This window comes from Tetrao urogallus, assembly GCF_951394365.1.
Source record: "Tetrao urogallus genome assembly, chromosome: 4".
In the NCBI taxonomy this organism is placed as follows: domain Eukaryota; kingdom Metazoa; phylum Chordata; class Aves; order Galliformes; family Phasianidae; genus Tetrao; species Tetrao urogallus.
In genome coordinates, this window is record NC_136817.1 from 59,063,648 (window position 1) to 59,089,565 (window position 25,918).

General features: G+C 39.2%; 1 protein-coding gene across 2 annotated transcripts in view; it reads left to right on the plus strand.

Annotated features, from left to right (window-relative positions):
* The window catches only part of STK32B (serine/threonine kinase 32B), a gene marked incomplete at both ends in the record, with an annotated part of 157,272 nt that overhangs the window by 86,249 nt on the left and 45,105 nt on the right, over positions 1-25,918 (plus strand). For both annotated transcript variants that reach the window (XM_079534851.1, XM_079534852.1), the window contains one exon: positions 22,148-22,185. In XM_079534851.1, the coding sequence (XP_079390977.1) occupies positions 22,148-22,185 (38 nt within the window). The remainder of the gene's footprint in view (positions 1-22,147; positions 22,186-25,918) is intronic.

A 25,918-nucleotide genomic window follows, 5' to 3' on the forward strand; every position in this document is an offset into this window, starting at 1 on the left:
TTGGGGTGACTCAAAAGAGTAAAAGATCATTTCTTACAATTCTGAAGCAACCTGTGAACCAGAAATCACTGGAAAGAAGTAGAAACATAAGTAGTAACTGTTGATGATCAGGCAGTTATGGACAGCACTGAAAAGTTTTTACACCAGTAGAACTCAGTCCCACTGAATTTTTCATTCTGTAGTAGTTTCACCTCTAAGGACGTACAGAGATGAAGGCCAGGCAAATTTGGATTCTCTGTCATGTCATGAGGTACAAATGCAAATGGATAATAAAAAGTTGCCAGGGAATTTCCTTGCCATAAACTTGCTGCTGTAGTTAAGAGTGATAGGCAGATATTCTGGAGATGTCAGCATGTCCACTGCTGCCCTAGGCCCAGAACAAATTTTCTGTGGAGCGTGCTCAAAGGGAACCCATGAAGTCCATGTAGACATCAGCCAACAGTTAGACAGTTCCATGCTCTGCATCTCCCATTTGTCAGTCATTGTGGCAGCGCAGCATATTATTGTGTTAGCTTTTTCATGTATGTCTGTCTGCTAGAGGACTTTCACAAAACCTACCTGCACGTCAGTTCTGGCATTATGACTCTCCTATGAATTGTATCTAGTTTCTGAAGAGCACACACTCTTTTAAACCAGCTGCCATCACCTGCCTGTGTTACTGCTTTTTCTCTTATGGGTTTCTTTAACAGTTGTTTCTTATTAAACTAACTTTAAGTAAGAGAAGTTTTATGCTAAGTATTCAGCAGGACATATGGTATGCATCAAAATACTATACATATTCTTCATATCCACAATTTATCACCCCATTCATGGATAATGAAGTTAAATGGTTTCCTTCCTTCCTTCCTTCTTTTCTTCTCTCCTCAGTATTACAATTCTGAGCATGAATCAATTTCGTAGATCCAAATGCTGAAGTAGGAGAGCTAATAGAATAGAAGCAGAGCTGTATATTCAAGATTATGTCAAATCTCCATCCACAAATATTATTTGGTTTATGCTATTTTTCTTCTTTATGAAATTGCTATTTTCTGAAGTGAACTTAGTGTGTAAGGCATCTACTTGCTACTCCTGTGTACTAGCAAGGGTCACTGTGTTGGTAGCATATTGATGTTTGCTAATAGTCTCTTAGAAATTTCATGATATCACTGCTGTACACAGGTATATTCTGTCCATAAAAACAGCAGATTTGTATGCAGTGTGCCTGAGTTTTTTTATCTGTACCTGGTATATTTGATTAAAGTATTTAGATGGAGAGCAGGAATATGGAAAAAGAAGGCTGTAAACTTCAGGCTGAGCAAACAGAAACAGGGGGATGATTGCTTCTTTCTGCTATTCTGACTTTAATGACTGTATCATTTCTTCAGCTTGGATGAGCAATACATACACAGAATGTTCTTGCATTCCCTTAGAAATTTCCTTATAATGTAAGCTACATTTTAATATAAGGCAAAATGACAGAAAGTGCAAATGGCAAAAAGTGCACATTTACATTAATTCTTCATGACTGCAGTATTCTTATAGCTCAGGAACTGAGAAGATTGTTTGAGATGCAATGGAAGACATTTCCTTAAAGGATACTGCCAATTTAAGCATCCTTCTCTACTTAAAAATTCATTCAGCAGCTTTCAGCACACCTTTGATATTCCACTGCACATTTTTTTTACTAAACTGCTACATGGAGGAATGAGAAAGAGGGGAAGTTATAACAGTGATCATCTAATAGAGTATTGCATTTTGAAACAAGTGGAAGGCAGGGCCTGTAATTAAGATACAGATTGCCAAACACTTAGTTCTGCTTCCCTTTTTAACTCTTTTGTTTTGCATTTTTTCTCAACACGCTTTATGGGTGCTCTTCAAGGCAATTCTCTAGAAGTTTTTTTCAAATGTACTTGTATCTTCTTTGTTCACTCATTAATTTCTTCATCTTGGTATGCATATGAAACTTTGGCACAGTTCTGGTTGCATGATTAAGAGTTGCTCTCTAGTCTAATGATAAAAATAGTACAAAACATCAGCTTCTCCTTTTCTTGGTTCACAGTGACTGTTCTTCATTTCATCACGTTACACTCTGTAAGTTTATTTCAGTTATACTGCATATTTGACACTTTTGTGTATGTGGGTTGGAGGCACTTTAAAAGTTAAGTATGAGTTTTTTACAGTAGAAATACGTTCCCTCTTCCTATACGATATTGTCTATTTTCCACTCATATATTTAGCACAGATTATAAATATTTTGTGGTTCAAAGTTCAAATTTTTCCATGGTTTTATTCAGGTCTCTACCCTGTTAATTTTTAGTAAAAACCAGCACTGTTCAAAATCTCATCTTTCTATGTAGTTGTTATCATTCAGTATCCAGTGATGTGCCATGCAACTGGAATGATGAAAGGCCTCATGAATTATTAAAAAAAATAATAAAATAACAACAACAAAAAACTGTGAAAACACTACAAGAAAAATAACAGAGCAGGAGATATCCATTTTTAAATAGTGTAAGAAAAACAAACTGGTCAGACAGTCTTGATTTAAGCTCTGGATGTCTGGTCCCTGAATTCACAGTAAAAATGGCTGAGGTTTCAACTAGCTGCTCCTCAGGAGACAGTAGTAAAGGAAAACAAAATTGAAGATAACAGGTGCACCTGAGTGTATCAAGAAGAAAAAAGATATCATGTCCCTGTTCAAGAACTTCAGGAAGTTGCTAGGGAATAACCAGGGAAGGGATAAGAGAAACAGTTTTCTCTGCAGATTTGGAGGGGAAAAAGGCAATCTGGGAGTTTCCAGAGATTAGATAAAAATGGGATATATTGACAGAAACTCCTTTGTTAAATGTGGAGATGGCCAGAGAGGATCCAGGAGCGCTGAAGAAGAAACTGGGGAATGCAGAGCATGGAGTAGTGTGTGGGCAAGGGAAACACAACTGGGAGAGGGATTGTCTCTGAAACTCCAAGTAAGGAGCGAGCAGCAAGAGTAGAGAGAGAGAGGCACTGTGAAATGGGGGAATGATTAAGAGGCAAAATGAGCAATACGTGTTGCTCTCTCAGGTTGCTAAAAAAAAATTAAAAGTTGGTCTTTTTTAAAGCATCAGATCATAATATCTACTCAATATGTTTTGGATGTCCACTTCAAATTCATATTGATAAACAGTAACTGACTTACTGTTAATAATCAATAACAACTAGTAATATAGTAAACAAAACAATTAAGCAAGACTTGGCTGAGGTGAAAACCTGTTGCCAGAAAGCTGTGTTTCTCAGCTTCAATGCTAATTAAATGTATTAGTTATCTAGTGCTCTGCCTTTAAAATCTACAGGGACTTGAGATTCTGCAGAATTTTCCCTTGGTGGTGATTCTTCAACTCTCATCTGCAAACCAAGTGTCAGCCACAGAAATTCTCTACAGACAGATGCTGATGCATACATATGGACTTACACATGTATAGAGAGTTGAACACTAATTAAAGTATCAGCTTATTTCCTTTAGTCCCAGAGTATCTCCACTGCTGAAATTAAGAATTGTGAGCGTGTAGGCAAGGGCATCCATTTCCAGTCAACAGTCCTTCATCCAGTCTTTATTATTTGACATTTGCTTTTGGAAGAAACAGAGTCAAAATTTTACAGCATAGGAGATCTAAAACTGAGAAATTGAGTTATGCCTTTGTTATCTAGATTTTTGAACACATGCAGCAAGCTGGTGTAACTCTTTAGCTATTGAGAAGAATGGTGGTGTTCAGTCATTACCTGTTCTTCCCTCCTAAGGAATTCTGGATTACCAATTTCCTTCTACCAGACAAGATTTTATCTGCCGGGGATGAAATATCTCCAGCTGTTTAAGAGCAGTTCTGTGTGGCAATGCCAGGTCCCCCAGCTGCCACACATCTGGGCTTGTGATGGATGCCCATCTGGAAGTGAGTGAGGAACCAGCAGGCTCCATCCTCAGACATTCCTCTATTACCACATCTATTACTAAGAGAAGGCCATGCAGAGCTTCAGTCACTTTCACTGCAAAAATGGTGAAGATATTTTATTTGATGGTATTCGGTAAGAAAATCCTTAACCATACATATGGCTCAATTCATCATGCATGAAGGATTGCACTCTTCGTGGTGTGAGATGACGTCAAACGAGACAATGAGTGCCAGAAGCGTGACTCCTGCAAGAGGCTTAAGTACCTGCCTGTGCTTCTGTGATAACATGTTACAATAATTTGACTCGAGAACATCCCTAGTTGTTTTCATAATCCTGTGCTGCATGCTAAATGTTTCTGATGTTTTTAAAAACTTATAACTTATTCCACGGTTCACCAAGATCTAAATGCAGGAATCTATATTTAAATTAGCTGTCTGAGCAAGTGGATACCTATTCAACACAGCCAACAGAATCTAAATAGATATTCAGCTCATCAAAAGATAGATATTTAGTCAACTGAATCTTTACGCTCCAGTGACTGTATTGTCTAGGCATACATTCACTAAAAATGGAAATGTAGCCACCTACTTCATAATAGCATCTAATGCAAATATCTTGAGTTGGATCTGATTTCAATTTTCTTTGAATTAAGTGGCAACTCTTATAATAATTTCACTACTAAACATTACTGTAACAACAGTTTATCTATAGAGTCTTGTCTAAAACCATCTTCACATCACAGTATTCTTGCCTAGTAATCTTAACTATGATGGTGTTACTACTGCCTCTGAACTCAAGTAATATCGCAGATCTTTTGTTCCTTATCCAGATCAATCAAGAAGTCTTGGAATAATTAGCTGTGGGATTCCAAGCAATATGTAGTTGACCTCTTAGATTTCCTAAACATGGAAAAAAGAAAGATTTCCTAAAAAGGTGGTGTATTTGGTCATCTCTATCCTGTCTAGTCCCATCTACTCTAAGCAACAATCTTTAAGAATATGCATATTTATTGTTGTGGGATTTTCTTTATAAGGGTTCGTCCTTAGAATCATCCAAAGCTATTCTCAGAATAATTATATAGTAATTTACTATATAAACACCTAGGATAAACCTATCTATGTTAGAGGTAGAAAAGTGCCATGAAATGTTTGAAATGTTAGATTGGGTGGAGGGAAGAAATGCAGCACAAAATCTGGTATTTACCCTTCCGCTTCGTAGAATTAATACATCTGTTGGTGTATTTCACAAGAAGACCTGCCAGTTCAGGTAGCAGCAGCTCAGGTTTTTTAATCTTTTACTGAATAGGATTTTCTTTTCAGGCACATTTCAGCCTGTGCTATTGCAACTCACTTTTATGTACATTAAATGTGTAAAACCAAATAGAATGGAAAGCATCCAAAGGATGTCAAAGCTCACTTGAGTGTGGAATGTATTCAGACTCCTCTCTGTGTATCTTCCTGTTGAATGTATCACAGGGTCTGAGATAGTCATTTTGATAAATAAAGGACTAAATACTTGCTACTTTATTAAGGAAATGATGATGATAGTGAGGGTAGTGGGGAACCTGACATTCATGCTAGCATTTGGAGTTTCAGATTAGAAAGAACAAGACAGCATCACTTGCACATATATTATTGTTTTCTGCTCACAATTCTATAGCCCTTCTCCCTGCTATGTTGTGCTGCTGAAACTCAGAGCAGCAGAAAATGTTCCTGATGGGATGTTTCACTGCTGCCTTGAAGAGATGACTACCCTGGCACTTACTGGCAACCTGAAACCTTAGGATTTTCCTTTTCCTGTGCATGATATACCATGCCATCAGTGTGGACTATTGTTCAAGGTTCCTCTCAGACATCCAAAAATGCAAGGTACAAGGTACATCCAGCATTAGCTCTATAAAGTGTCTGTAGTAAAGGAAGGACTCTTCTGTTGTTGAGTCCTTCAGGGAAAATGAAAGCTAACCACCGGATTGCATGCAAGTCATTTAGGTTGGGTAATGCTCACTTAGAAAAGAACCTCTGTAACCACAAGAGGAATCCTGGGTATCACAGCGTGGGTTGTGTAATGCAAAAGCTCAGTTTATACAGCTGCCGTGGTACAGTTTTTAAATATTATGGTGTGCAACATAGACGATTCAAAGTATAGGTTCGTGTATTTCTTTGGTCAAATCTTTATAATCTTTATAGCATATAAGAATCTTTATCTATTATTATTGCAACTGCAGATAATCATATGTTCTGTATTAAATATTTCTATTTTAATCTGGTTCCCATGCAAGTTCAGGAGCCAAACCTGTCCAAAGAAGACTTATCTGTCTGTACGTACTCAGAAAAGCAAAAGGCTCAGTATAAAATTCATGTTCCTTGGCCTGTTATCTTCAACCCATAATAACAATAAATACTGCAATTATTTCTCTAATCCATACTTGAAAGTGTTCCCACTGGCTATACAGACAAATGAAGATTTTATTACTGCCACCTATTGTTACAAGTAGAGAATTGAACATATTGTCATAATTGTAGTTTCGAAATGGAAATATAATTGGAAAATAACAAGATTGTTCCAGTCGAAGCATTTGTAAATTAGCATGTTTGGGTTGCTTCCTCACTAGCATCATTGTAAGAGCTATAAAAAAAAAAGACTATTGCAAGTGATAAGAAAATTTAAGTTCTTCATGGACACCTGCTAAAATGAAGCATTAAGCCGAAAAGGAATGCTTGGTACTAGAACGCTTGGCATCAAAGTAACTTGTTTCCATAGATATGACAATCCAAAATCTGGATCTGGGTGTCCATACTCACTTTAGAAGTAAATTGAGAAAGGTGGGGGCCTCAGAGACCTTCACTAATGAGTTTTTTACGTTTATTGTATGATTACTGCAGCAATTATATCTTGCATGTGCATCAGAGAATGGTTTTGTTTCCAAACAAGATAGAAACTTCTCAATGGGAAATGGTGATAGAATTCTGATTAGCATCATATGACTGGATGCTACCAGATAAATAGTTGAAAGCACTTATGGATATATTTTATTCATCCATTCATTTATTTTCTGAACTAAAGCCTTGGAAACTGGAATTGCAGAGAAAATACAAAATTTAAAATAACACAGAGGAATTTAAATAGTAAAGCCCAATTAAAAAATGGTTTATTTTTGCAAGTCCTACCAAATTTGGAGCACTTAGATCTCACTGGTAATGTGTCACAGTTTGTATGATAACAAGCCCACATATTTCTGCTTGGTGCTAAGTATATTATTTGAGGCTGAAATATAGAATCTTGGCAAAGTTTTTTTTCAGTAATATTGAATACTTTTCAGGCCTTGAAATGTTTACTGATTTTTTTTACACAGAATTCGGTATGATTGTATTAATTTTTAAATTTAGTTTTTGCCTTTGTGAGTACTACGAACATGCAATTAAAATATTTTACAATAGTTAAAACACACCGATAAAATAACAGCTCCTTACCAGTTGTAATGTTTGTTAGTCTGAGTCTTTCTGCGGGGAAAGGAGTTAATGTTTTTAAAGATATCTGATATCTGTCTGCCCATATCCACATTCATATTTTTTTGAAAAAGAGCAATCAGTAGAAACTTCTACTGGTATTTGACGATTCTGAAGCTCTATTTGGAAAATCACTGCAAAACTATAAATTTGTCTCCATGTCTCACTTGGAGTCTGAAATGCAAATTTTTGAGATTTTTTGTTTCCTCGATGGAGATAGGACTGAATAAATAAGTTCCATTGGGTAGAGTATAGACTAGCTAATACTTTAGTTTTTTGACATTTTGGACTAGAACGGCACACTGTAAGCATTGCCCTTTGACACTGTGTGCAAGTCTCCAGAAAGTTCATATGGAAATGGTGGAGTTGACTGAGTCAATTATTTCACCCTTTACTTCTCAGAAGATAAATCAATGCATGCACACCCTAGTGCTAAATAACAGTTTATTTTTCTTTCAAGCAGAATTAGCAAATCTCAACCGTGCAAGAGTTTTCTCTCTACTCAAGAGAAAAACAGCTAAAAAAGGTGCATACTTCTTCCCAGATCTATCATGATCCACCACCACATGTTCTCAACTAATTTCCCGTTCTACTGAAATCTTCAAATTCCAAAATTACAGTGATTCACAGAGTCACATCATGGTATGGCATTCATTAGAGCAGGAGCAGATGACTCTGAAGGTCTTTTTAGGAAAGGACAGTACAGGGCAGTGATTACTAGTGGGAGCTAAGAGAGGGGAATGTGAACCAGCAATCAGAGGTCTTTAGCGGTTGAAAGTCTTTAATTCCTATCCCTCTGATAGGAAGTAATACCATTGTTTTAAAACCAGTATTTTAATACCATTGAGTATTTCTTGAAATAAGGAAAGATGCTGGTCAGAAGCAAAAACCAGTAAATTCAAATGCCTAGAGAAAAAATATTAATATAAGAAATAAGCTGTATAATTAAGAAAATAGAAGAACTTACTTAAACATTTATATTTAGTTTTTCAAGATTTATCCTATAAAATAGACCGTTAGATAGTCAGCTCTAAAGAGAAAAAAAAAACAAAAAACACAAGAAAACTGTTAGGGATTAAACAATATCTACTGAGGCCAGTTTAGTCCTTCCATTGACTTCAAGAGTCTTTGGATGTTGCTTCCTTTGTATCCTTATCGAAAATACTACTTTTCTGGCAATACTACTTTTCTGAAAGAGTGGTCAAGCACTGGAATGGGCTGCCCAGGGAGGTGGTGGAGTCACCGATCCTGGAAGTATTCAAGGAATGTTTGGATTTTGTGTTGAGGGACATGGTTTAGTGAGTACTATTGGCAATAGGTGGGTGGTTGGACTGGGTGATCTTGGCGGCCTTTTCCAACCTTGGTGATTCTGTGATTCTGTGATTCTTCTGAGAGTGTAAAGTACTTTTAATTTGTTAAATATTTAGAGACATGATCCCAAGGAAAAAGTCTTAGCGTTCTTCAGGGACATGAGCTGCATTACAGTGAAGTCTATGATACGCATACAGATTTAGGTCCATCTCATCCAGACTGAGGTGAGCATCTCTAATGACCATGGAGTTTTGTTATCAGGCAGTAGGCATTCCCACTGCCCCTGGAGGAGGTTCATAAGCAGGTAAGGTAATTTATAGGAAACTATTCAGTTCCTACTGCCAAACTGTAAGGCAACGATAGCCCTTTTTACTCCCTGCAGAACTCATCTATAGAAATAGGAAACATTAAGGTTGGAAGGAACTTCAAGGGATTTCTAGTCCAACTTCCAGCACAAAGCACAATAGAGTGCAAGGTCAGACCAGGCTTTCTAGGGCTTTATGTCAGGCAGGGAATTCACACCCTCTCTAGACAGCCTGTTTCACTGCTTAAATGTCCTAACTGTGGTTGTTTTTCTTTGTAGCCAGTCTGAACCTCTCTTGTTTATCTTGCACTTGTTCTTTGTATTCTAGTTTCTGTCTTTTGAATAAAAGTATGTTTTCTGTCAATTCAAATGAAAGTGGATGGAAGTGTATTTTAAATATGTAAGTCTTCATTTCATGAGTTGGTACACAAGTGAGTTTTTTCTGTAAGTTATCCTTGGTTAACTTGGTTTAAGTGAATAGTTGAAAACTCACCCTTCCACATTTAGAGAAAAACAGATTTCATTTAAAAGTGAAAATATCACTAATGAGTCACGCTAGTAAACTGCTATCAACTGAGATGCTCACAGTTGTTACTGTGGGATTTTAGAAGATCAGGAGAATGAAAATGCAACAGTACTTTAAATTCTGCTTTGAGCCAACAAGGCAAAAAAAATCCGTCAGTCATAAAGGTGAAAGAATGTACTTTGGATTCTGATTGATACCAATTAAAGGATTAGAGGTTATTACGTACGTAAATTAAAACCCATTCAACATTGTTATAGTTGAAAGCACTCCTCTGATCATATTAAAAAGAAGCCTGAACTGGAGATGAATAGCTGTCCCTTTGTTAGAAACAAAACAACATATAAAACCTTTTGATGTAATAAAGAGAAAATATAGGCAAAAGCAGGAATTTACAAAATTTTAAATGGCAGAATCAAAGACAGTAGTCATTGTATGTTTGCAGAATAAATGTCACAGAGTTGACCAGATCAATCTATGTCCGTGACAGGGGCGACAGGCCTCTGCCCTCCCCCCCCACCCCAGTCCCACAAAAATGGGAAGGAAGGAAGGGAGGAAAAGAGCAGCGGCAACAATCTATGGAGGAAAACTTATTTTACTATAATATTGGAATACAAAATAACACAATATATACAATTTAATTGAAATTGAGATTAATAAATCAGACAAGATGAGAGAGAGAGAGTTCCCGGGACCGATTCAAACCTGAAAAGCTTGGAACGGCTAGGAAAGCACCCTCCAGCACCCACTGCAAGGCAGTAAGAGAGCGCACCCCCCACCCGGAAGGGTCAGATCCCGTGACTGCTGTAATGTACAGGGATAGGTACTTGGAATTGGGGCAGTGACACTTTAATGCCCCGTACACTACATGATGTTTTGATGTGGAATACTGAAACCCAAAAACAAAAATCAAAAACAACAACAACAAAAAAAACATAGAACCATGACATTCCACCCCTTATTCTACATCGTTACATCATGCTTAAAATATATATACATATATACAAACAAAAAATGATTAAAATGCACTACTCACACATGGCTATATATATATATATGTATATACATAGAATTACTGACTGCACTCCCCCGGCATCAAGTTTCCTTGTGGTACACATTGGACATCCCCATTCTTCTGCATTATCCACCAAGTGGATCCTGGTCCCTGGGCAAAAACTGTACCACGGAGAGGTTTGCCCTTTCCAGATGCTGGAAGAAACCAAACTGCCTTTCCTAACATGTTCTTTACATGTACAACAGGGACTTTATCTCCCTCTACGGTATGTAGGGAACTGGATTGGTTAGGACCATCACGATTGATAGATCCTCTGGTATTGACTAACCAGGTAGCTTCTGCCAAATGTTTCTCCCAGTGCTTAAATGTTCCGCCACCCAGTGCTTTTAGCATCGTTTTTAACAATCCATTGTATCGTTCAATTTTACCAGAGGCTGGTGCATGATAGGGAATATGGTAAATCCACTCGATGCCATGATCTTTGGCCCAAGTATTTACAAGAGAATTTTTGAAATGAGTCCCATTATCTGACTCAATTCTTTCTGGGGTGCCATGTCGCCACAGGACTTGTTTCTCGAGACCCAGTATGGTGTTTCGGGCGGTAGCATGGGGTACTGCATATGTTTCGAGCCACCCAGTGGTTGCCTCCACCATAGTAAGCACATAATGCTTACCATTGCGAGATCGTGGCAAGGTGATATAATCAACCTGCCATGCCTCCCCATATTTATACTTTTGCCATCGCCCTTCCTCCCAGAGAGGTTTCATCCTCTTGGCTTGTTTGATGATGGCACATGTTTCACAGTTATGAATAACCTGTGCAATGGCATCCATAGTTAAGTCCACCCCTCGGTCTCTAGCCCATTTGTATGTTGCATCTCTCCCTTGATGACCTGAGGTCTCATGGGCCCATCGAGCTAGAAATAATTCACCCTTGTTCTGCCAGTCCAGGTCTATTTGAGCCACCTCAATTTTGGCAGCTCGGTCTACCTGATGGTTGTTTTGCTGCTCTTCAGTAGCCCGACTCTTGGGCACATGAGCATCTACATGGCGCACCTTTACAACTATAGTCTTTGTTCGGGCAGCAATGTCTTTCCACAGTTCAGCAGCCCAAATAGGTTTACCCCTTCTTTGCCAGTTATTTTGCTCCCACTGCTGTAACCACCCCCATAAGGCATTTGCTACCATCCATGAGTCAGTGTAGAGATAGAGCATTGGCCACCTCTCCCGTTCAGCAACATCTAAGGCCAGCTGGACGGCCTTTACCTCTGCAAATTGGCTTGATTCTCCTTTCCCTTCAGTGGCCTCTGCAACTTGTCGTGTGGGGCTCCACACAGCAGATTTCCACCTGCGATGCTTCCCCACAATACGACACGATCCGTCTGTGAACAGGGCATATTTCTTTTCATTCTCTGGTAGTTCATTGTATGGTGGGGCCTCTTTAGCACGAGCTACTTCTTCTCCTGGTGGTGTTCCAAACTTTTTACCTTCAGGCCAGTCCATGATGACCTCTAGGATTCCTGGACGGCTGAGGTTCCCCATCCGTGCTCGTTGTGTAATCAGTGCAATCCACTTGCTCCAAGTGGCATCAGTAGCATGATGGGTGGAGGGAACCTTTCCTTTAAACATCCAGTTCAACACTGGCAGTCGAGGTGCCAGAAGGAGCTGTGTTTCAGTACCGACTACTTCAGAAGCAGCCCGAACCCCCTCATATGCAGCTAAGATCTTCTTCTCAGTTGGAGTGTAGCCCTCTTCCGACCCCCTGTACGCCCGACTCCAGAATCCCAGGGGTCGGCCTCGGGTCTCTCCTGAGGCTCTTTGCCACAAACTCCAAGTGGGACCGTTCTCTCCAGCAGCGGTATAGAGGATGTTCTTTATACCCTGTCCCGTCCGTACTGGCCCTAGGGCCACGGCACGGGCTATCTCCTGTTTAATCTGTTCAAAAGCCTGCTGCTGCTCAGGGCCCCATGTAAACTCATTTCTCATTCGCATCACATAATAAAGGGGGCTTACAATGAGGCTGTAGTTTGGAACATGCATTCTCCAAAATCCCACTGCACCCAGAAAAGATTGTGTCTCTCTTTTGCTAGTGGGTGGAGACATAGCAGTGATTTTGTCGATCACATCTGTCGGGATGTGACGACGGCCATCTTGCCACTTTATACCTAGGAACTGAATCTCCTGGGCAGGTCCTTTCACTTTGCTTCGCTTAATAGCAAAACCAGCACTCAGAAGAATTTGGATTATTCGCTCTCCTTTCGTGAAGGCTTCTTCTGCTGTATCGCCCCACACAATGATGTCATCAATGTACTGCAGGTGCTCAGGAGCACTGCCCTGTTCCAATACAGTTTGGATCAACCCATGGCAAATGGTTGGGCTGTGTTTCCACCCCTGGGGCAAACGGTTCCAGGTATACTGAACGCCCCTCCATGTGAAAGCAAACTGTGGCTTACATTCTTTGGCCAAAGGAATGGAAAAGAAGGCATTAGCAATGTCAATGGTGGCATACCATTTGGCTGCTTTTGACTCCAGTTCATACTGGAGTTCTAACATGTCCGGCACAGCAGCACTCAGTGGGGGTGTGACTTCATTCAGGCCACGGTAGTCCACCGTCAGCCTCCATTCTCCACTGGCTTTACGCATTGGCCATATGGGGCTGTTAAAAGGCGAGTGAGTTTTGCTGATCACTCCCTGGCTCTCTAGTTGACGAATTAACTTATGAATGGGGAGCAAAGAATCCCTGTTGGTGCGGTACTGCCGCCTGTGCACCATTTTTGTAGCAATCGGTACGTGTTGCTCTTTTACTCGCAGCAGCCCCACAACAGACGGATCTTCTGACAGGCCAGGCAAAACAGACAGCTGCTTAATGTTGTCTGTGTCCACAGCAGCTATTCCAAAGGCCCATCGATACCCCTTAGGATCCTTGAAATGCCCCCTTCTGAGATAATCAATACCTAGTATACATGGAGCCCCTGGGCCCGTCACAATAGGATGTTTTTGCCAGTCCTTACCAGTGAGGCTTATCTCAGCCTCCAACACAGTCAATTCTTGAGAGCCCCCGGTCACTCCAGAAATATGGATTGATTCTGTCCCTTTATGACTCGAGGGCATCAGAGTGCACTGTGCACCAGTGTCCACCAGGGCCTTATATTTCAGTGGTTCTGATGTGCCAGGCCATCGAATCCACACAGTCCAATATACTCTATTATCCCTTTCCCCCCCCTGACTGAGGGCAGGGCCCCTCTATTCATTACCTGTGGTAACTGGAGCAACTGCACTGGTGGTTGATCTGCCTTGTAATTCTTTCACCCGGGCTCGTAGTACAGGAGTAGGTTGACCGTGCCACTTCCTCATGTCTTCTCCATGGTCACGTAGGTAATACCATAAGGCAATTCGCGGTGTATTACCCCTTACTTGAGCTGGAGAGCGTCTGCCTCTAACAGCTGAGATTTTTGATGGTGCACGTGAGAAGGAAGGTTCATCGTCTTTAATTAGGTGGGCTCGCATAAATTTCATCATCTCCTTCACCTCCTTCGCTAGACTCATTTGATTATCCTGATCTTCATCAAGCATCTCTGATACTGCTACAGGTTTGTCACGGTTAATCAGTTGAGACATTTGCTGCCGCGTTTCATTCAGTTGGTCCGTCACTTTTGAGATAGCAGCTACAGCAGCATGAATGGGGGATAGCAACTGTTGATAGTTTTGGAGCGTAAGAATTAATTCATAAATTAAGGGCGTTCTCTGTTGTTCGTTGTATCTGTCACACGCTGACATTAGTGTAGAGGCATATTTGTCCGGCGCTGTTGTCACGAGTTTCTGCCATATCTCAGGCGTTGTCCTCACTCTTTCAGGGTCGCGGTTTTGTTGTGGTAGGTTAGGAACAAAGTTAGGGTCATACAACATTTCCACCACACCTATTTCCCTCAAATACTGGATACCCTTTTCAACTGTATCCCATTTTTTCATCGCAATCTTCAAACCGTTTTTGAAGGGATACTTTTCCTTCACGGCTATTAACACTCGTTCCCAGAGGGAGGCAGTTTCATCCAAACACCGACTAATTCCTCTATCAATAGCTGGATCTCTGGCAATGGCACCTAGCTGGCGAGCTTCATTACCATCCAGAGATAAGCTATGGGCCCCACTGTCCCAACAGCGAACCAACCAGGAAACAAGACTTTCATTCGGGTGCCGTGTAAACTCCTTTCTTGAACCTTGGATTTCAGTCATCTTTAGAGGCCGGCGAGTAGTAATAGAGATTTCCTCTTCATCACTCTCTTCTGCATGTCTCTTAGTTTTCCCTTTTGCCTTTCGCGATGGTGGTGGTTCTGAGGAGGGCCCCTCGCCTGGATCTTCCTCTGCCTCCTCCTCCTCCTCTTCTCTTTTTCGTTCAAGACGCGAAGACACTCGTTTCCATTTCTTGCCCTCCACAGGAGCAACTGGTATTGTTACTGGTGTCTCCTGTGATTGATTAGATTTAACTTGGGGATTTTCCCCTTTGTCTTGAACCTCAGCTCGGAAACTCTCTCTCTCCAGAATGGTATTATATAGGGCACGGTAAGCACAAGCCAAACCCCAAATAAGTTGTACCTCCTTAGATTTATGTAAGCCGCATAGCCCCTGACTCAAATACTGGCTTAGTTTCTCAGGATCTCACAGGTGTTCAAGAGTAAAACCCATGACACTGCGGGTCCCCATGCTTCTAAGACCTTTCCTAAACCTCTCCATATTCCCTGCCAGTCATCATTCTCTAGTTTTGGAGGAAACTCCTTATTACAAATGCGTTGGAGTACATTCAGTAGAATTGATGACACGCACACCAACATGAGTATTAATTCAAGATTTGAAAAACGTTTGACAAACCGGGAAGAAAACCCAGAGACTGGTCTGAACATCGTGTTGTTTGTAAAATTAGCTATTCCATTTGGGATGTAATTGTTTGTGAAATTAGCCATTCCTTCTGGGATGTAGCTGTTTGTGAAATTAGCCATTCCTTCTGGGATGTAAATGTCAAAATTCAAATCATACCACATTGCAAGTAGGTAAAACATAGGTGTCTCCATCAGTGCCCTTAGGTAGTTATATATGAATGCAATTCCACAACACACAAGTGTGAGATGGATTATTGGCCAGTAGGTTGTGAGTAACACCATTGCTTTAAATCCTTTACCCAGCACCCCCACGATAACGAGTGGGTTCATCACTGGTGCTTGCTAAAAAGGGGTTAATAAATTGAAGCTAACAAGAGGAGGGAAAAAAAAAAAAGAAAAAAAAGGCACTACCCAGACTAAGTAGTGCTCAAAGTTTACAAATATCCCAGAACACTGGCAGTACGCCTAATCTTTCAAGGTCAGGTTTTCCAGCACAGAAACCTGAACTACTGATAATGCTCCCTAACGAAGCTCTCTAAGAGCAGAGAGAAAAAGAGATTCGTTCTAAAAGCTAAAAAGCAGTGGCCCCACGTTGGGCGCCAAAAATCTGTCACAGAGTTGACCAGATCAATCTATGTCCGTGACAGGGGCGACAGGCCTCTGCCCTCCCCCCCCACCCCAGTCCCACAAAAATGGGAAGGAAGGAAGGGAGGAAAAGAGCAGCGGCAACAATCTATGGAGGAAAACTTATTTTACTATAATATTGGAATACAAAATAACACAATATATACAATTTAATTGAAATTGAGATTAATAAATCAGACAAGATGAGAGAGAGAGAGTTCCCGGGACCGATTCAAACCTGTAAAGCTTGGAACGGCTAGGAAAGCACCCTCCAGCACCCACTGCAAGGCAGTAAGAGAGCGCACCCCCCACCCGGAAGGGTCAGATCCCGTGACTGCTGTAATGTACAGGGATAGGTACTTGGAATTGGGGCAGTGACACTTTAATGCCCCGTACACTACATGATGTTTTGATGTGGAATACTGAAACCCAAAAACAAAAAATCAAAAACAACAACAACAAAAAAACATAGAACCATGACAATAAAACAGATGGGCAGTTAGTTTTTCAATTCTGTTTAAGAGCAAGAATAGACCTTGCATTCAACATAATTGTTGAAGTATTTCAAAACGATGAAGAGAAGCTAGCATCTGCATTTGCTATAGAAGGATTTTCTGGAATCAGATTAATATTAGCTGTAGGAACGCAAGCTGGTGGTTCTGTTATTCACATCTGAAGTTTTCTTTAGGCCTCCTTAGCATTTTTATGCAAGTATGTCTTGCAGTAATCAACTTGAGTTTAATCTCAGTTGTACAAATAAAACCTTGTTTATTTTGTTCATTTATATGAAATATGAACATTTCTGTCATGTTCCAAAAGCAAATAGAAAAGCTCTATTGACCATCTACATACTATTTATATATGATACGCCTGTCACATCACATCTTACAGGTCTCTTTCATTAACTAAACAACTCTAATCTATTTGTTGTTTCCTCTCAGCCATTCCTTTTTAATTTGTAGTTGTTCAGCCTTCCAAGATCTTTTCTTTTTTCGGTGCTTTATTTCAAAAACTGTGAAATCAGATAGCTTGAGGAACCTAACACTGTTTTATATCATTATACATTTTTCAATATTTCCTTAGGTAAACTGAGCAAAGCATGGTTGATTTCATCAGCCACAAGCCTGTCCTTTCTAGATTAATATTTGAAGCCCAATAGAGACAAAAAGGAATGAAAAGTGACAATGTCCTGGCTGTTACTTCATAGCAGTACATGTGGAACTTTTTTGGAGATAGCTCTGGATTTCAAGCTTTACAGTAAATAGCATCACCATATGCTTTGCAGTCTTCTTTTATATGACTATTTATATAAGGAACACAAGTGTGGCTTCTTCCTTTTAGAGCAATGAAGATCATTCTCTTCTAGTCGTTTTATCTGGTACTGGCAATATATTCACCTAATTTTCACACTCTTATTGAGATTTCTCAGACTCCTTATCAGCTGATTTTTTTCTATGTCACATAGTTAATTCGCATTATGTTAAAACTACAGTGAATTGCAGAGCATTTGAATTTTAACCTCCTTTCATGCTAGAGATAGGCTATTTATTCCTACTATTTTCTTCATGAGTATTTAAGCCCTGGGATAGATTTGAATATGTGGAAGCTCTGATTAGCTTCCATCTGCACTGGACTAACTGGACTATACCAAAGATTCTTTCCAGGTCCCTTATAAATCTTTCATGAACTTGTTTTTAGCCAAAAGGAAGAGGAAAAATAGTGATGAACAATTAGATGTGTTATGTTTCATAGATTCAAAATTCAGGTGGGAATGGACCTCCAGAACTGTTAAGAGTCCACTGTTCTGCACAAAGCAGGGTCAGCTGTAAGATCAGAACAGGTTTCTTGACTTTTATTTAGTCAGGTCTTGAAAACCTCCAAGGATGGAAATTACACAACCTTTCCAATTCTGAATTTAGAAAATTATTAACCAAACTTAGTAATTCCTGGAAAGAATGTGGATGGAAACAGTGAATAAAACTGAAAATGTTTGAGCTTTAGTCCTTTACAATCAACAGAATCTTTTCAAGTGAGTTCAGGAGACTCTGATTGACATATGCAATGAATATGAGTGACTCACTGTTTTACTCCATGTAGAAAGAATGTCTTCGGTGTCCACTTGACCTAGATATTAAAGATACAAATAGATTATCAATTATTCATTATTACTTGGAAAATACATGAAGCACCTTTTTAAGGTACTTCCATCCTTCAGGCAGCCTTATTTGACGTTTCTTGCTAGGTGAATGAAGAAAGCCAGAAATGGTTTCATAAGCAATAGCAACAAGTAGAAACTGAACTGTATTACTTCCAACTTTTTTTTCTCATTTTTTTTCAACTCTGCTTTTTTGGGTTGTTATATTAGTTACAATATATAACCTTGTCCTGTCAGTGAGTGAAGACTTTGAAGGTTTTTCTGCTTCCATTTCTATGTTTTCTCTGTGTATAAAAAGAACTGGAGTAGCACCAGCACAGAATGAGAAAGTCAAGGTTTAGAAATTAGTTATAGACAACTCCGTTGTTGGTGAATGGGTTTGAAGGTAGCCCAGGGCTTTTCTGAGTCTGGACACGAGTAAGCTTGCTGTCTGTGAAAGTCTTTAGAATTTTCTAATGAGCTAGTTCAATATACTGGGATTATGAAATGAGTATTTCAGTTCATTATATCAGCTAGGAGTATAAACAACAGGAAAACCCTGAAGTTAAGGAACTGAATTTCACATCCTTCTTTTCCCCATTTGAACAAGTTTGCTAAAAGGAAAAACTTTTTCTGATGATGTGTAGTCAAAACAGAATTTCATTTATTAAACATTTCTGAATTTAACAGCTTAACTAAAGATTTATTATCTTTTAAATCCATATCTCTACAGAAACAGCATTTTCACTGTATAAATGAATTTAACAAGAGCATTTATTCAAAGGAACTAGCTGCCTTTTGGTGAACACCACAAGCCTTCCATTCTGAATATATCCTCTATCCATAACTGCAATGCTCCTACACTTTCCAAGTCTTCACACGGACTCTGTTGAAGGCAAATGTATTAAAGGTGCAAAGACATGACTGTGAGCTCATCCCTCTCCAGTCTGTGAAACTTTCAACAAGGTGCCTCCAGTGGGGTGATCTTCGAGTTCTGTGCTGTAGACTGGGAATAACTACATAATAGACTGCTACTGGAAAGCACACTTTTTACTGTTAATTTGTGCTTTATTTTCTCATATATCTCATATATCACATATAGACAACTCCGGGCATGTGATCTGAAAACAGTAGTATCTTATGCTCAAGGGGAAAAACACACACAGGAAACTTGTTCCCCTTCTTGTTTAGGTTAGCCCATGACATTTACTTGCTGTAAAGTCAGTTTAAAAATATGAGATTGGAGACATGGTGATGAGTCTATCAAGTTGCATCAGGTACAGATGAATCTATTAAGTTACCTCTGCAAGCTGATACACCCTGCCCCCAGCTGCGGTCCTGCCTCAGAGAAAATGAGCAAAGTCAGTGATGGAAAAGATCCCTCAGGTAAGAATCAGTATCAAGTATAAGCCACTGCTTGCATTAGTCACAGAAAGACAAGCAGAGGTATAATTTTTACTGCTCAGCTTACTGAACATTGCAGATACAACTGCATGTAAGATATATTTGACACTATATGCGGTTGACTAGTGGATTTGTCAGTGTCTTTTCTGGTGACAATAAAAATACACAGTCTATGTAATAGTGCAAAACCATAATAGATATTCATATTGTTTAAAATCATCTTCTTAAAAAAAAAAAAAGTGAAAAGGCATGGACTTGTTGTAATAAGCAATCCCTGGGAGACATATTGCTATAGACTTGACAGTAGCCCATAAAATCAAATATTTCCTTTCTCTCAGTTTTATTCTCAGGGAAGTACTCATGATTTTATCATTCCAGTTCTAAGAGTTGGGGTTTTTTTCCTCAGTTTGTTGAAAACAGTATGAAGAATGAATTTATCACTGATATTAACAAGCCACAGAATGACACTCATGGATATGACTGTAACTCCAATTTTTCACCCATATGAGAAGTGCAGAGTCATATTATGCTTGTTAAGTCTTGTAAAGACAAAGTTTTAAATATTTAATTCAATAGTTATTAGTCATAATTGCAAGTTCATTTCCACTGAAAATCATGGTGTACTTTGTAGTCATGGGCCAGATACAAAGCTGTTGAAGTCACAGTTCAAACTCTTATTGGGAAACAGTTGTCACTAATTAGAGATCAGCTCATTACTAGCAAATATATTTGATATCAGATGAGAAGTAGCTTTTCCGAAAACTGTCTCATTAGCTGAGAGATCACGTATAAAACTACATATAAAAATGTATAACATTTCCTATGCTAATTCGACCAAAGATAAGTCTTATAAAAAAGTTATTCAAACCTACAGTTCATCTGTATCTCATAACGCCAACCACGTGAAATCAGAGTAAGGAGAGTTTCTGATATGGTAAGCTATGTGCCAAGAGAGTGTGAGGAAGAGGAAAGAAACAAGTTAGAAATCAGAGATTTGTGGCTGACATGGATTCTAGGAGAGATCTCCTCTTTATATTACAAGTATATATCAAACTTTCTCCTGAATCAGACCACTATAGATAGCCTGTAAGTTATACAGAAGAAAAGCAGGTGTTCACACTGAAATATTAGTATAAATTTTCATTCCAGATGGTAACGCATAGTGAGATCATTTTCCTTATGCACGCACACATCCTACAATATTATGCAGAACGTGATTCAAAACAATTCTTTATTTATTCTGTTTCCCAGCTTTTGCTTCACAAACTGTAAATATAATCTTTGTGTACTTCATATTTTCATATGATTCTCAGGAAAAGCTAAAAAGTCTGGAATTCATAGTATTAGGCTGCAAGTTGACTTTTGTCAACAAAGATATCGAAGTCACTTCATACATAATGTATACAGATGTTATTGCTATCTTATTCCTGACATTTCCTTCAGAAATCATTCTACATTTAAAGTAAAAAAAAAAAAACTTCTGATGCAATATTATCCTTTTGCAACACTTCATTCTTCTCTTTATTCCATTCATGGGAAAACTAGGTAAAATTTGTTAGTGAAATCTAAATATGTGTAAGTACATATTTCAGACAGGATTTATAGTGAAATTTTTAAATCAGAATAATCAAGTCATCCTTTGGCTGCATTAAAATACACAGATCTTTGGAATACATTTTTCAATGCCTTCTCTTCTGGGATCTGTGAAGAATTTAGCCCAAGAGGCAAATATTTTGCACAAGGCAGATCAATGCATCTCCTCTTCAGGAAATGCAATACTGCTTCAAAATTGTATTAGGTGTGAGCTGCCAGTGTGAAGGCACTGTCCAGCAGTGGTGAAGAAAAGTTGTCTCCATTGTTCTTGACAGCAGAGTAAAGGTCAACTTAAAAAGACAAGCATGGCTCTCTAACCAGTGTCTTTTCTTTGTGCCAAGAGCATCAGAGTTGAGCTGATGTTTTGATACATCACACCCCACATTTCCTTAGCACCACCCCTTTTCCAAGCCTGCTATTTACCATTACAAGCAGACACGTGTAGATTCAAGTGCTAAAAAGGGAGCTGCTAGACCTGCTTGGGTAGTATAAGATCTAGCAGGACTCTCCAATATGTGAGTGATTCATGCATATGAGCATGGCAGATTAGTAGGTCTGGCAGAAAGGGTAGATCAGTGATGTTTCCAGTTAACTGATTTCTTGTGTTTGTCACATGCAGAGTCCCTGAGGCAATCAGGCACGTCCAGGATGCGAATCTTCCATTTTGTTGTTCCCACTACTTTAAAGAGTAAAATACATCTTGAAAGCCAAATCTTTGTCAATGCTAACCATATGAAAACAAAAACATATGAAATAGAAACCTAGGCAACATCTTTAGTATGCATGCTTTCAAGGCAGTAAATAATGTAGATAAAAATCATTTACCTTTATATATGATATGATTTTCATTGCTCTAATTTAAGTTACTTGGCCCCTGCAATCATATGGAAAACATTTTTAAATTGCACATTTTCTTTTGCTATGAATTATAATGCATACATTTTCTTATTTTACAGGGATATCAAACCTGACAACATATTACTGGATGAGCATGGTGAGTAAATATTGACTGTAGTCTCTGAGATGCCTCTAGTTTGTGAGCTGTGATATGGTGGATCATGGTTTTTAAGCCAGCTTGAGCTGCAGGATTCCAGTTGAAATCTGGACATTCTGCACATCCCCCTGTCCAATTGGCAGTTTTGCAATATTCATTCCTATGGAAAAAAAAAAAAAAAAAGCTGATCTGAATTGAACATGAAAGAATTAATAGGAATGAGGATCACCAGGGACACCAATCAAAAATAATATTTTAATAACATGATTATTGTAAGTAAGTCACTGAGGGTAGGAAGGCCCTTCAGAGGGATTTAAATAAGCTGGATCACTGGGCTGATATGAATGTGATGAGGTTCAACAAGGCCAAGTGTCGGGTCCTGCATTTTGGGCACAACAACTCCATGCAGCATTATAGGCTTGGGGATGAGTGGCTGGATGAGTGTGAAGAAGAGAAGGACCTGGGGGTGTTGGTTGATGCTCAGCTGAACATGAGCCAACAGTGTGCCCAGGTGGCCAAGAGGGCCAACGGCATCCTGGCCTGCATTAGAAATAGTGTGGCCAGCAGGAGCAGGGAGGTGATCATCCCCCTCTACTCAGCACTGGTGAGGCCACACCTAGAGTACTGTGTTCAGTTTTGGGCCCCTCACTACAGGAAAGATGTTGAGGCCCTGGAACATGTCCAGAGAAGGTCAACGAAACTGGTGAGGGGTCTGGAGCACAAGTCTTATGAGGAGCGGCTGAGGGAGCTGGGATTGTTCAGTCTGGAGAAGAGAAGGCTCAGGGGAGACCTCGTTGCACTGTACAACCTCCTGAAGGGAGATGTGGTGAAGAGGGATTTGGCCTCTTCTCCCAGGCAATGAACAGGACCCAGGGAAATGGCTGCAAGTTGTACCAGAGGAGGTTTAGGTTGGACATGAGGAAAAACCTTTTCTCTCAGAGTGGTCAGGCACTGGAATGGCTGCCCAGGGAGGTGGTGGAGTCGCCGTCCCTGGCAGTGTTCAAGAGGCGCCTGGATGAGGAGCTAGGAGATGTGGTTTAGTGTTACTGGTAGCAGTGGTAATGAGAAGACAGTTGGACTAGATGATCTTACAGGTCGTTTCCAACCTTGTGATATACTATGATTCTATGATTCAATGATAATCACTCTTTAGGGACCTTCCAATACAGAAGTACCAAGCATCTATTTTCTGTACTGAAATCATGAAGGATTAGGAAATTTCAAATAGCAAAATATTGTTCATCTGAAATTATTTTCCTAAATTTAGATGCAAAATCTGAAATTTGCCTCTAAAATGCCTGTAAAATTTTCATGGTTCTACATATAGTTCTGGCTCAAAAAATACTTAAAAATGTCTAACACCATAATCAGCTTTGAATTTTCAAGACTATTTTCATGATCTCAAGCAAAAAATGTGCTGAGTGAATAAAAATTTTGACTTTTTTTTAATGAGAACCATAAGATGCAGAGAATATATGAAGTATTTTGCTAAAATGAAGTGCATCTTTTTGCAGCCATTTATAGCAAGGATATGAGAAAATATAATAAGAGCAAGTTTTGACCTTGTATTAATTAGAACAGAAGTACAAAACAGACAAAATGGAAATTAACATGTGTTTGCTGCTGGGAAAGACTTGTTTTGCTTTATATACTTCAGAAATCGACTAAGAGCAGTTAATCTCTGAAAAAAATACAGACTTGAAATGATGCCAAAGATACAATTATTTTTCAAAATCTGTTGTAGAGCTGCTGGGTCAGCATGTTAAAGTTGATTAAAGAAGTAACATTTAAGACAGCTGGAATTTACCTCTGGGAATACTGATGCCAATAAAACTTAATGATATTTCAGTCTTAAACCATCTAGGACTTCAGGAATTTAGTGTTTCAGACTCACATGTGTTAATTTTCCCTAGACACTAATATCAGCAAATAAGCATGAAATAGAAATATCTTGTCTTTAAGTCCTGTGTGAATTAAAGATGGAAAGGCAACATGAAATGACTATGAGTGTTAAATCTCTGATTGACAGCCTTTGAAGTAGTTACGCTTATCTCTCCTTGCTCCTCAGCAAGGTCAGTTACAACACAAAATCAGCCTCTTGGAAGTGCTTTCCTATGGGATCCAATGTAGTGTAGATGAGCTACGCAAGAGCCAGCAGTATGTTGCAGAATTACATTTTGGTGACTACAAAATATTCAGCAACAAAATTAGCTATTGCCAGCTTGGAAATATTGGGATGGATAGCCCCTGCTCTGCAAAGCAGCATGGTGCTTCACCAGTCTTTACCAAGGTGGACCTTGGTGAGCAGAATTAATCAGCTCACAGACCTGCTGTGTCTGGGTGCTGTAGTTCTCCCAGTCTGGGCAAGAGACCCTGTACTCACTAAATGAGATGACGATGTAGTAGTAGTGTCTGTATCGTGCCGGTCATCATCGTTTATTTATAGATACAGACTCATTTAGATCATCTGATCCATTTTGGTTGTCTGCACTTAAGCATTAATATCTATTTCTCTTCAGTGAATAATACAGAGGAAGTTTTGTGTAAAGATATAGAAAACCAAATTTTGCATTTAGACACATGAATCCTATTCAAAAGCCCCAAAAAGCTTCAATTAAGATGTGACACTGTATGGGAACTGCTGAATCATGGTCTGAACCTCTGATAGATCACCTGAGGTGAGCAATGAGTCAGCCCTGGGAGCACAGGTGAAAGCAATTCACCTGTGCTGTCAGAAGAGGTGGAGGCAGGCTCCACGTCTTCTAGAACCCATTTAAGAGCTGACTAGCAGTAAGGAAGGATGTCTTCTGGAGATTGCTCCTTTGGAGTTTCATAGGGAGTAGAGGATATGGGTAAGCACTCTATCTATTCTCTTTTGGAATAATAACTGCTTAGCCAAACTCTCTGGTATATTTCCTAATTATAACATCTGTACATTCATTGATTATATAGACACTTCACAGTAACACAATTTTTTTGAGGAACCATCAACTTTCACTTAGCAAAAAAATAAATAAATAAGCAATTGTTCAATATATGTGTGTGTAAGGTAAGCAGCTTCTTTACTCTGTTTCTGTTCCTATGGCTGTTGCATTTGAACAAAACCTCACTTCCTGTAGTGTAGGAACATAGTGTTCTGCTGAAGTTCTGATGTAGTAGTGGATGAGTTTGGTCATCACAAGAAGTGTCATACTATATAAGAACTGCGAAAACAGATAATTAAGATAATATTTAAGCCTCTAGCAGAAGATGATTGTCAGATGTCCTTGAGATATTCACTCTCTCGTGATGGGAGAGATTAGAAACATTTTCAGGGTGCTGCAGCAGGAACATTGGTGTCCCATTTTTTTGGTTCAAACTCTAAATTGAACTAAGTAAACAAACACAAATCTCTTCTGTTGTGTTTTCTTCTCTCCCAGAAGGCTTATAACTATCAATAACCTCTAAATTTAGCAGTAGAGTTCTCTTCTTCTACCATGTGCCTCAAATAGATACTCCAGTAACAACTGAAAAAACTGCTTTGTGGTTCATGGCAGCTACTATTATTTTTTTTTATACAGAGAAAAGAACTACAGAAATCTCCTGATAACAGTACTCTGTTCCCTCCACTGCTCTTTTCACATTAATGGCTTAATCCATATATCTGAAATGACAGTGTTTAGGACTAAAGATTGACAAGTCTGGTCAATGTTGCATTTTTCCTGAAATGTCAAAGAAATTAACGATCCCTTTA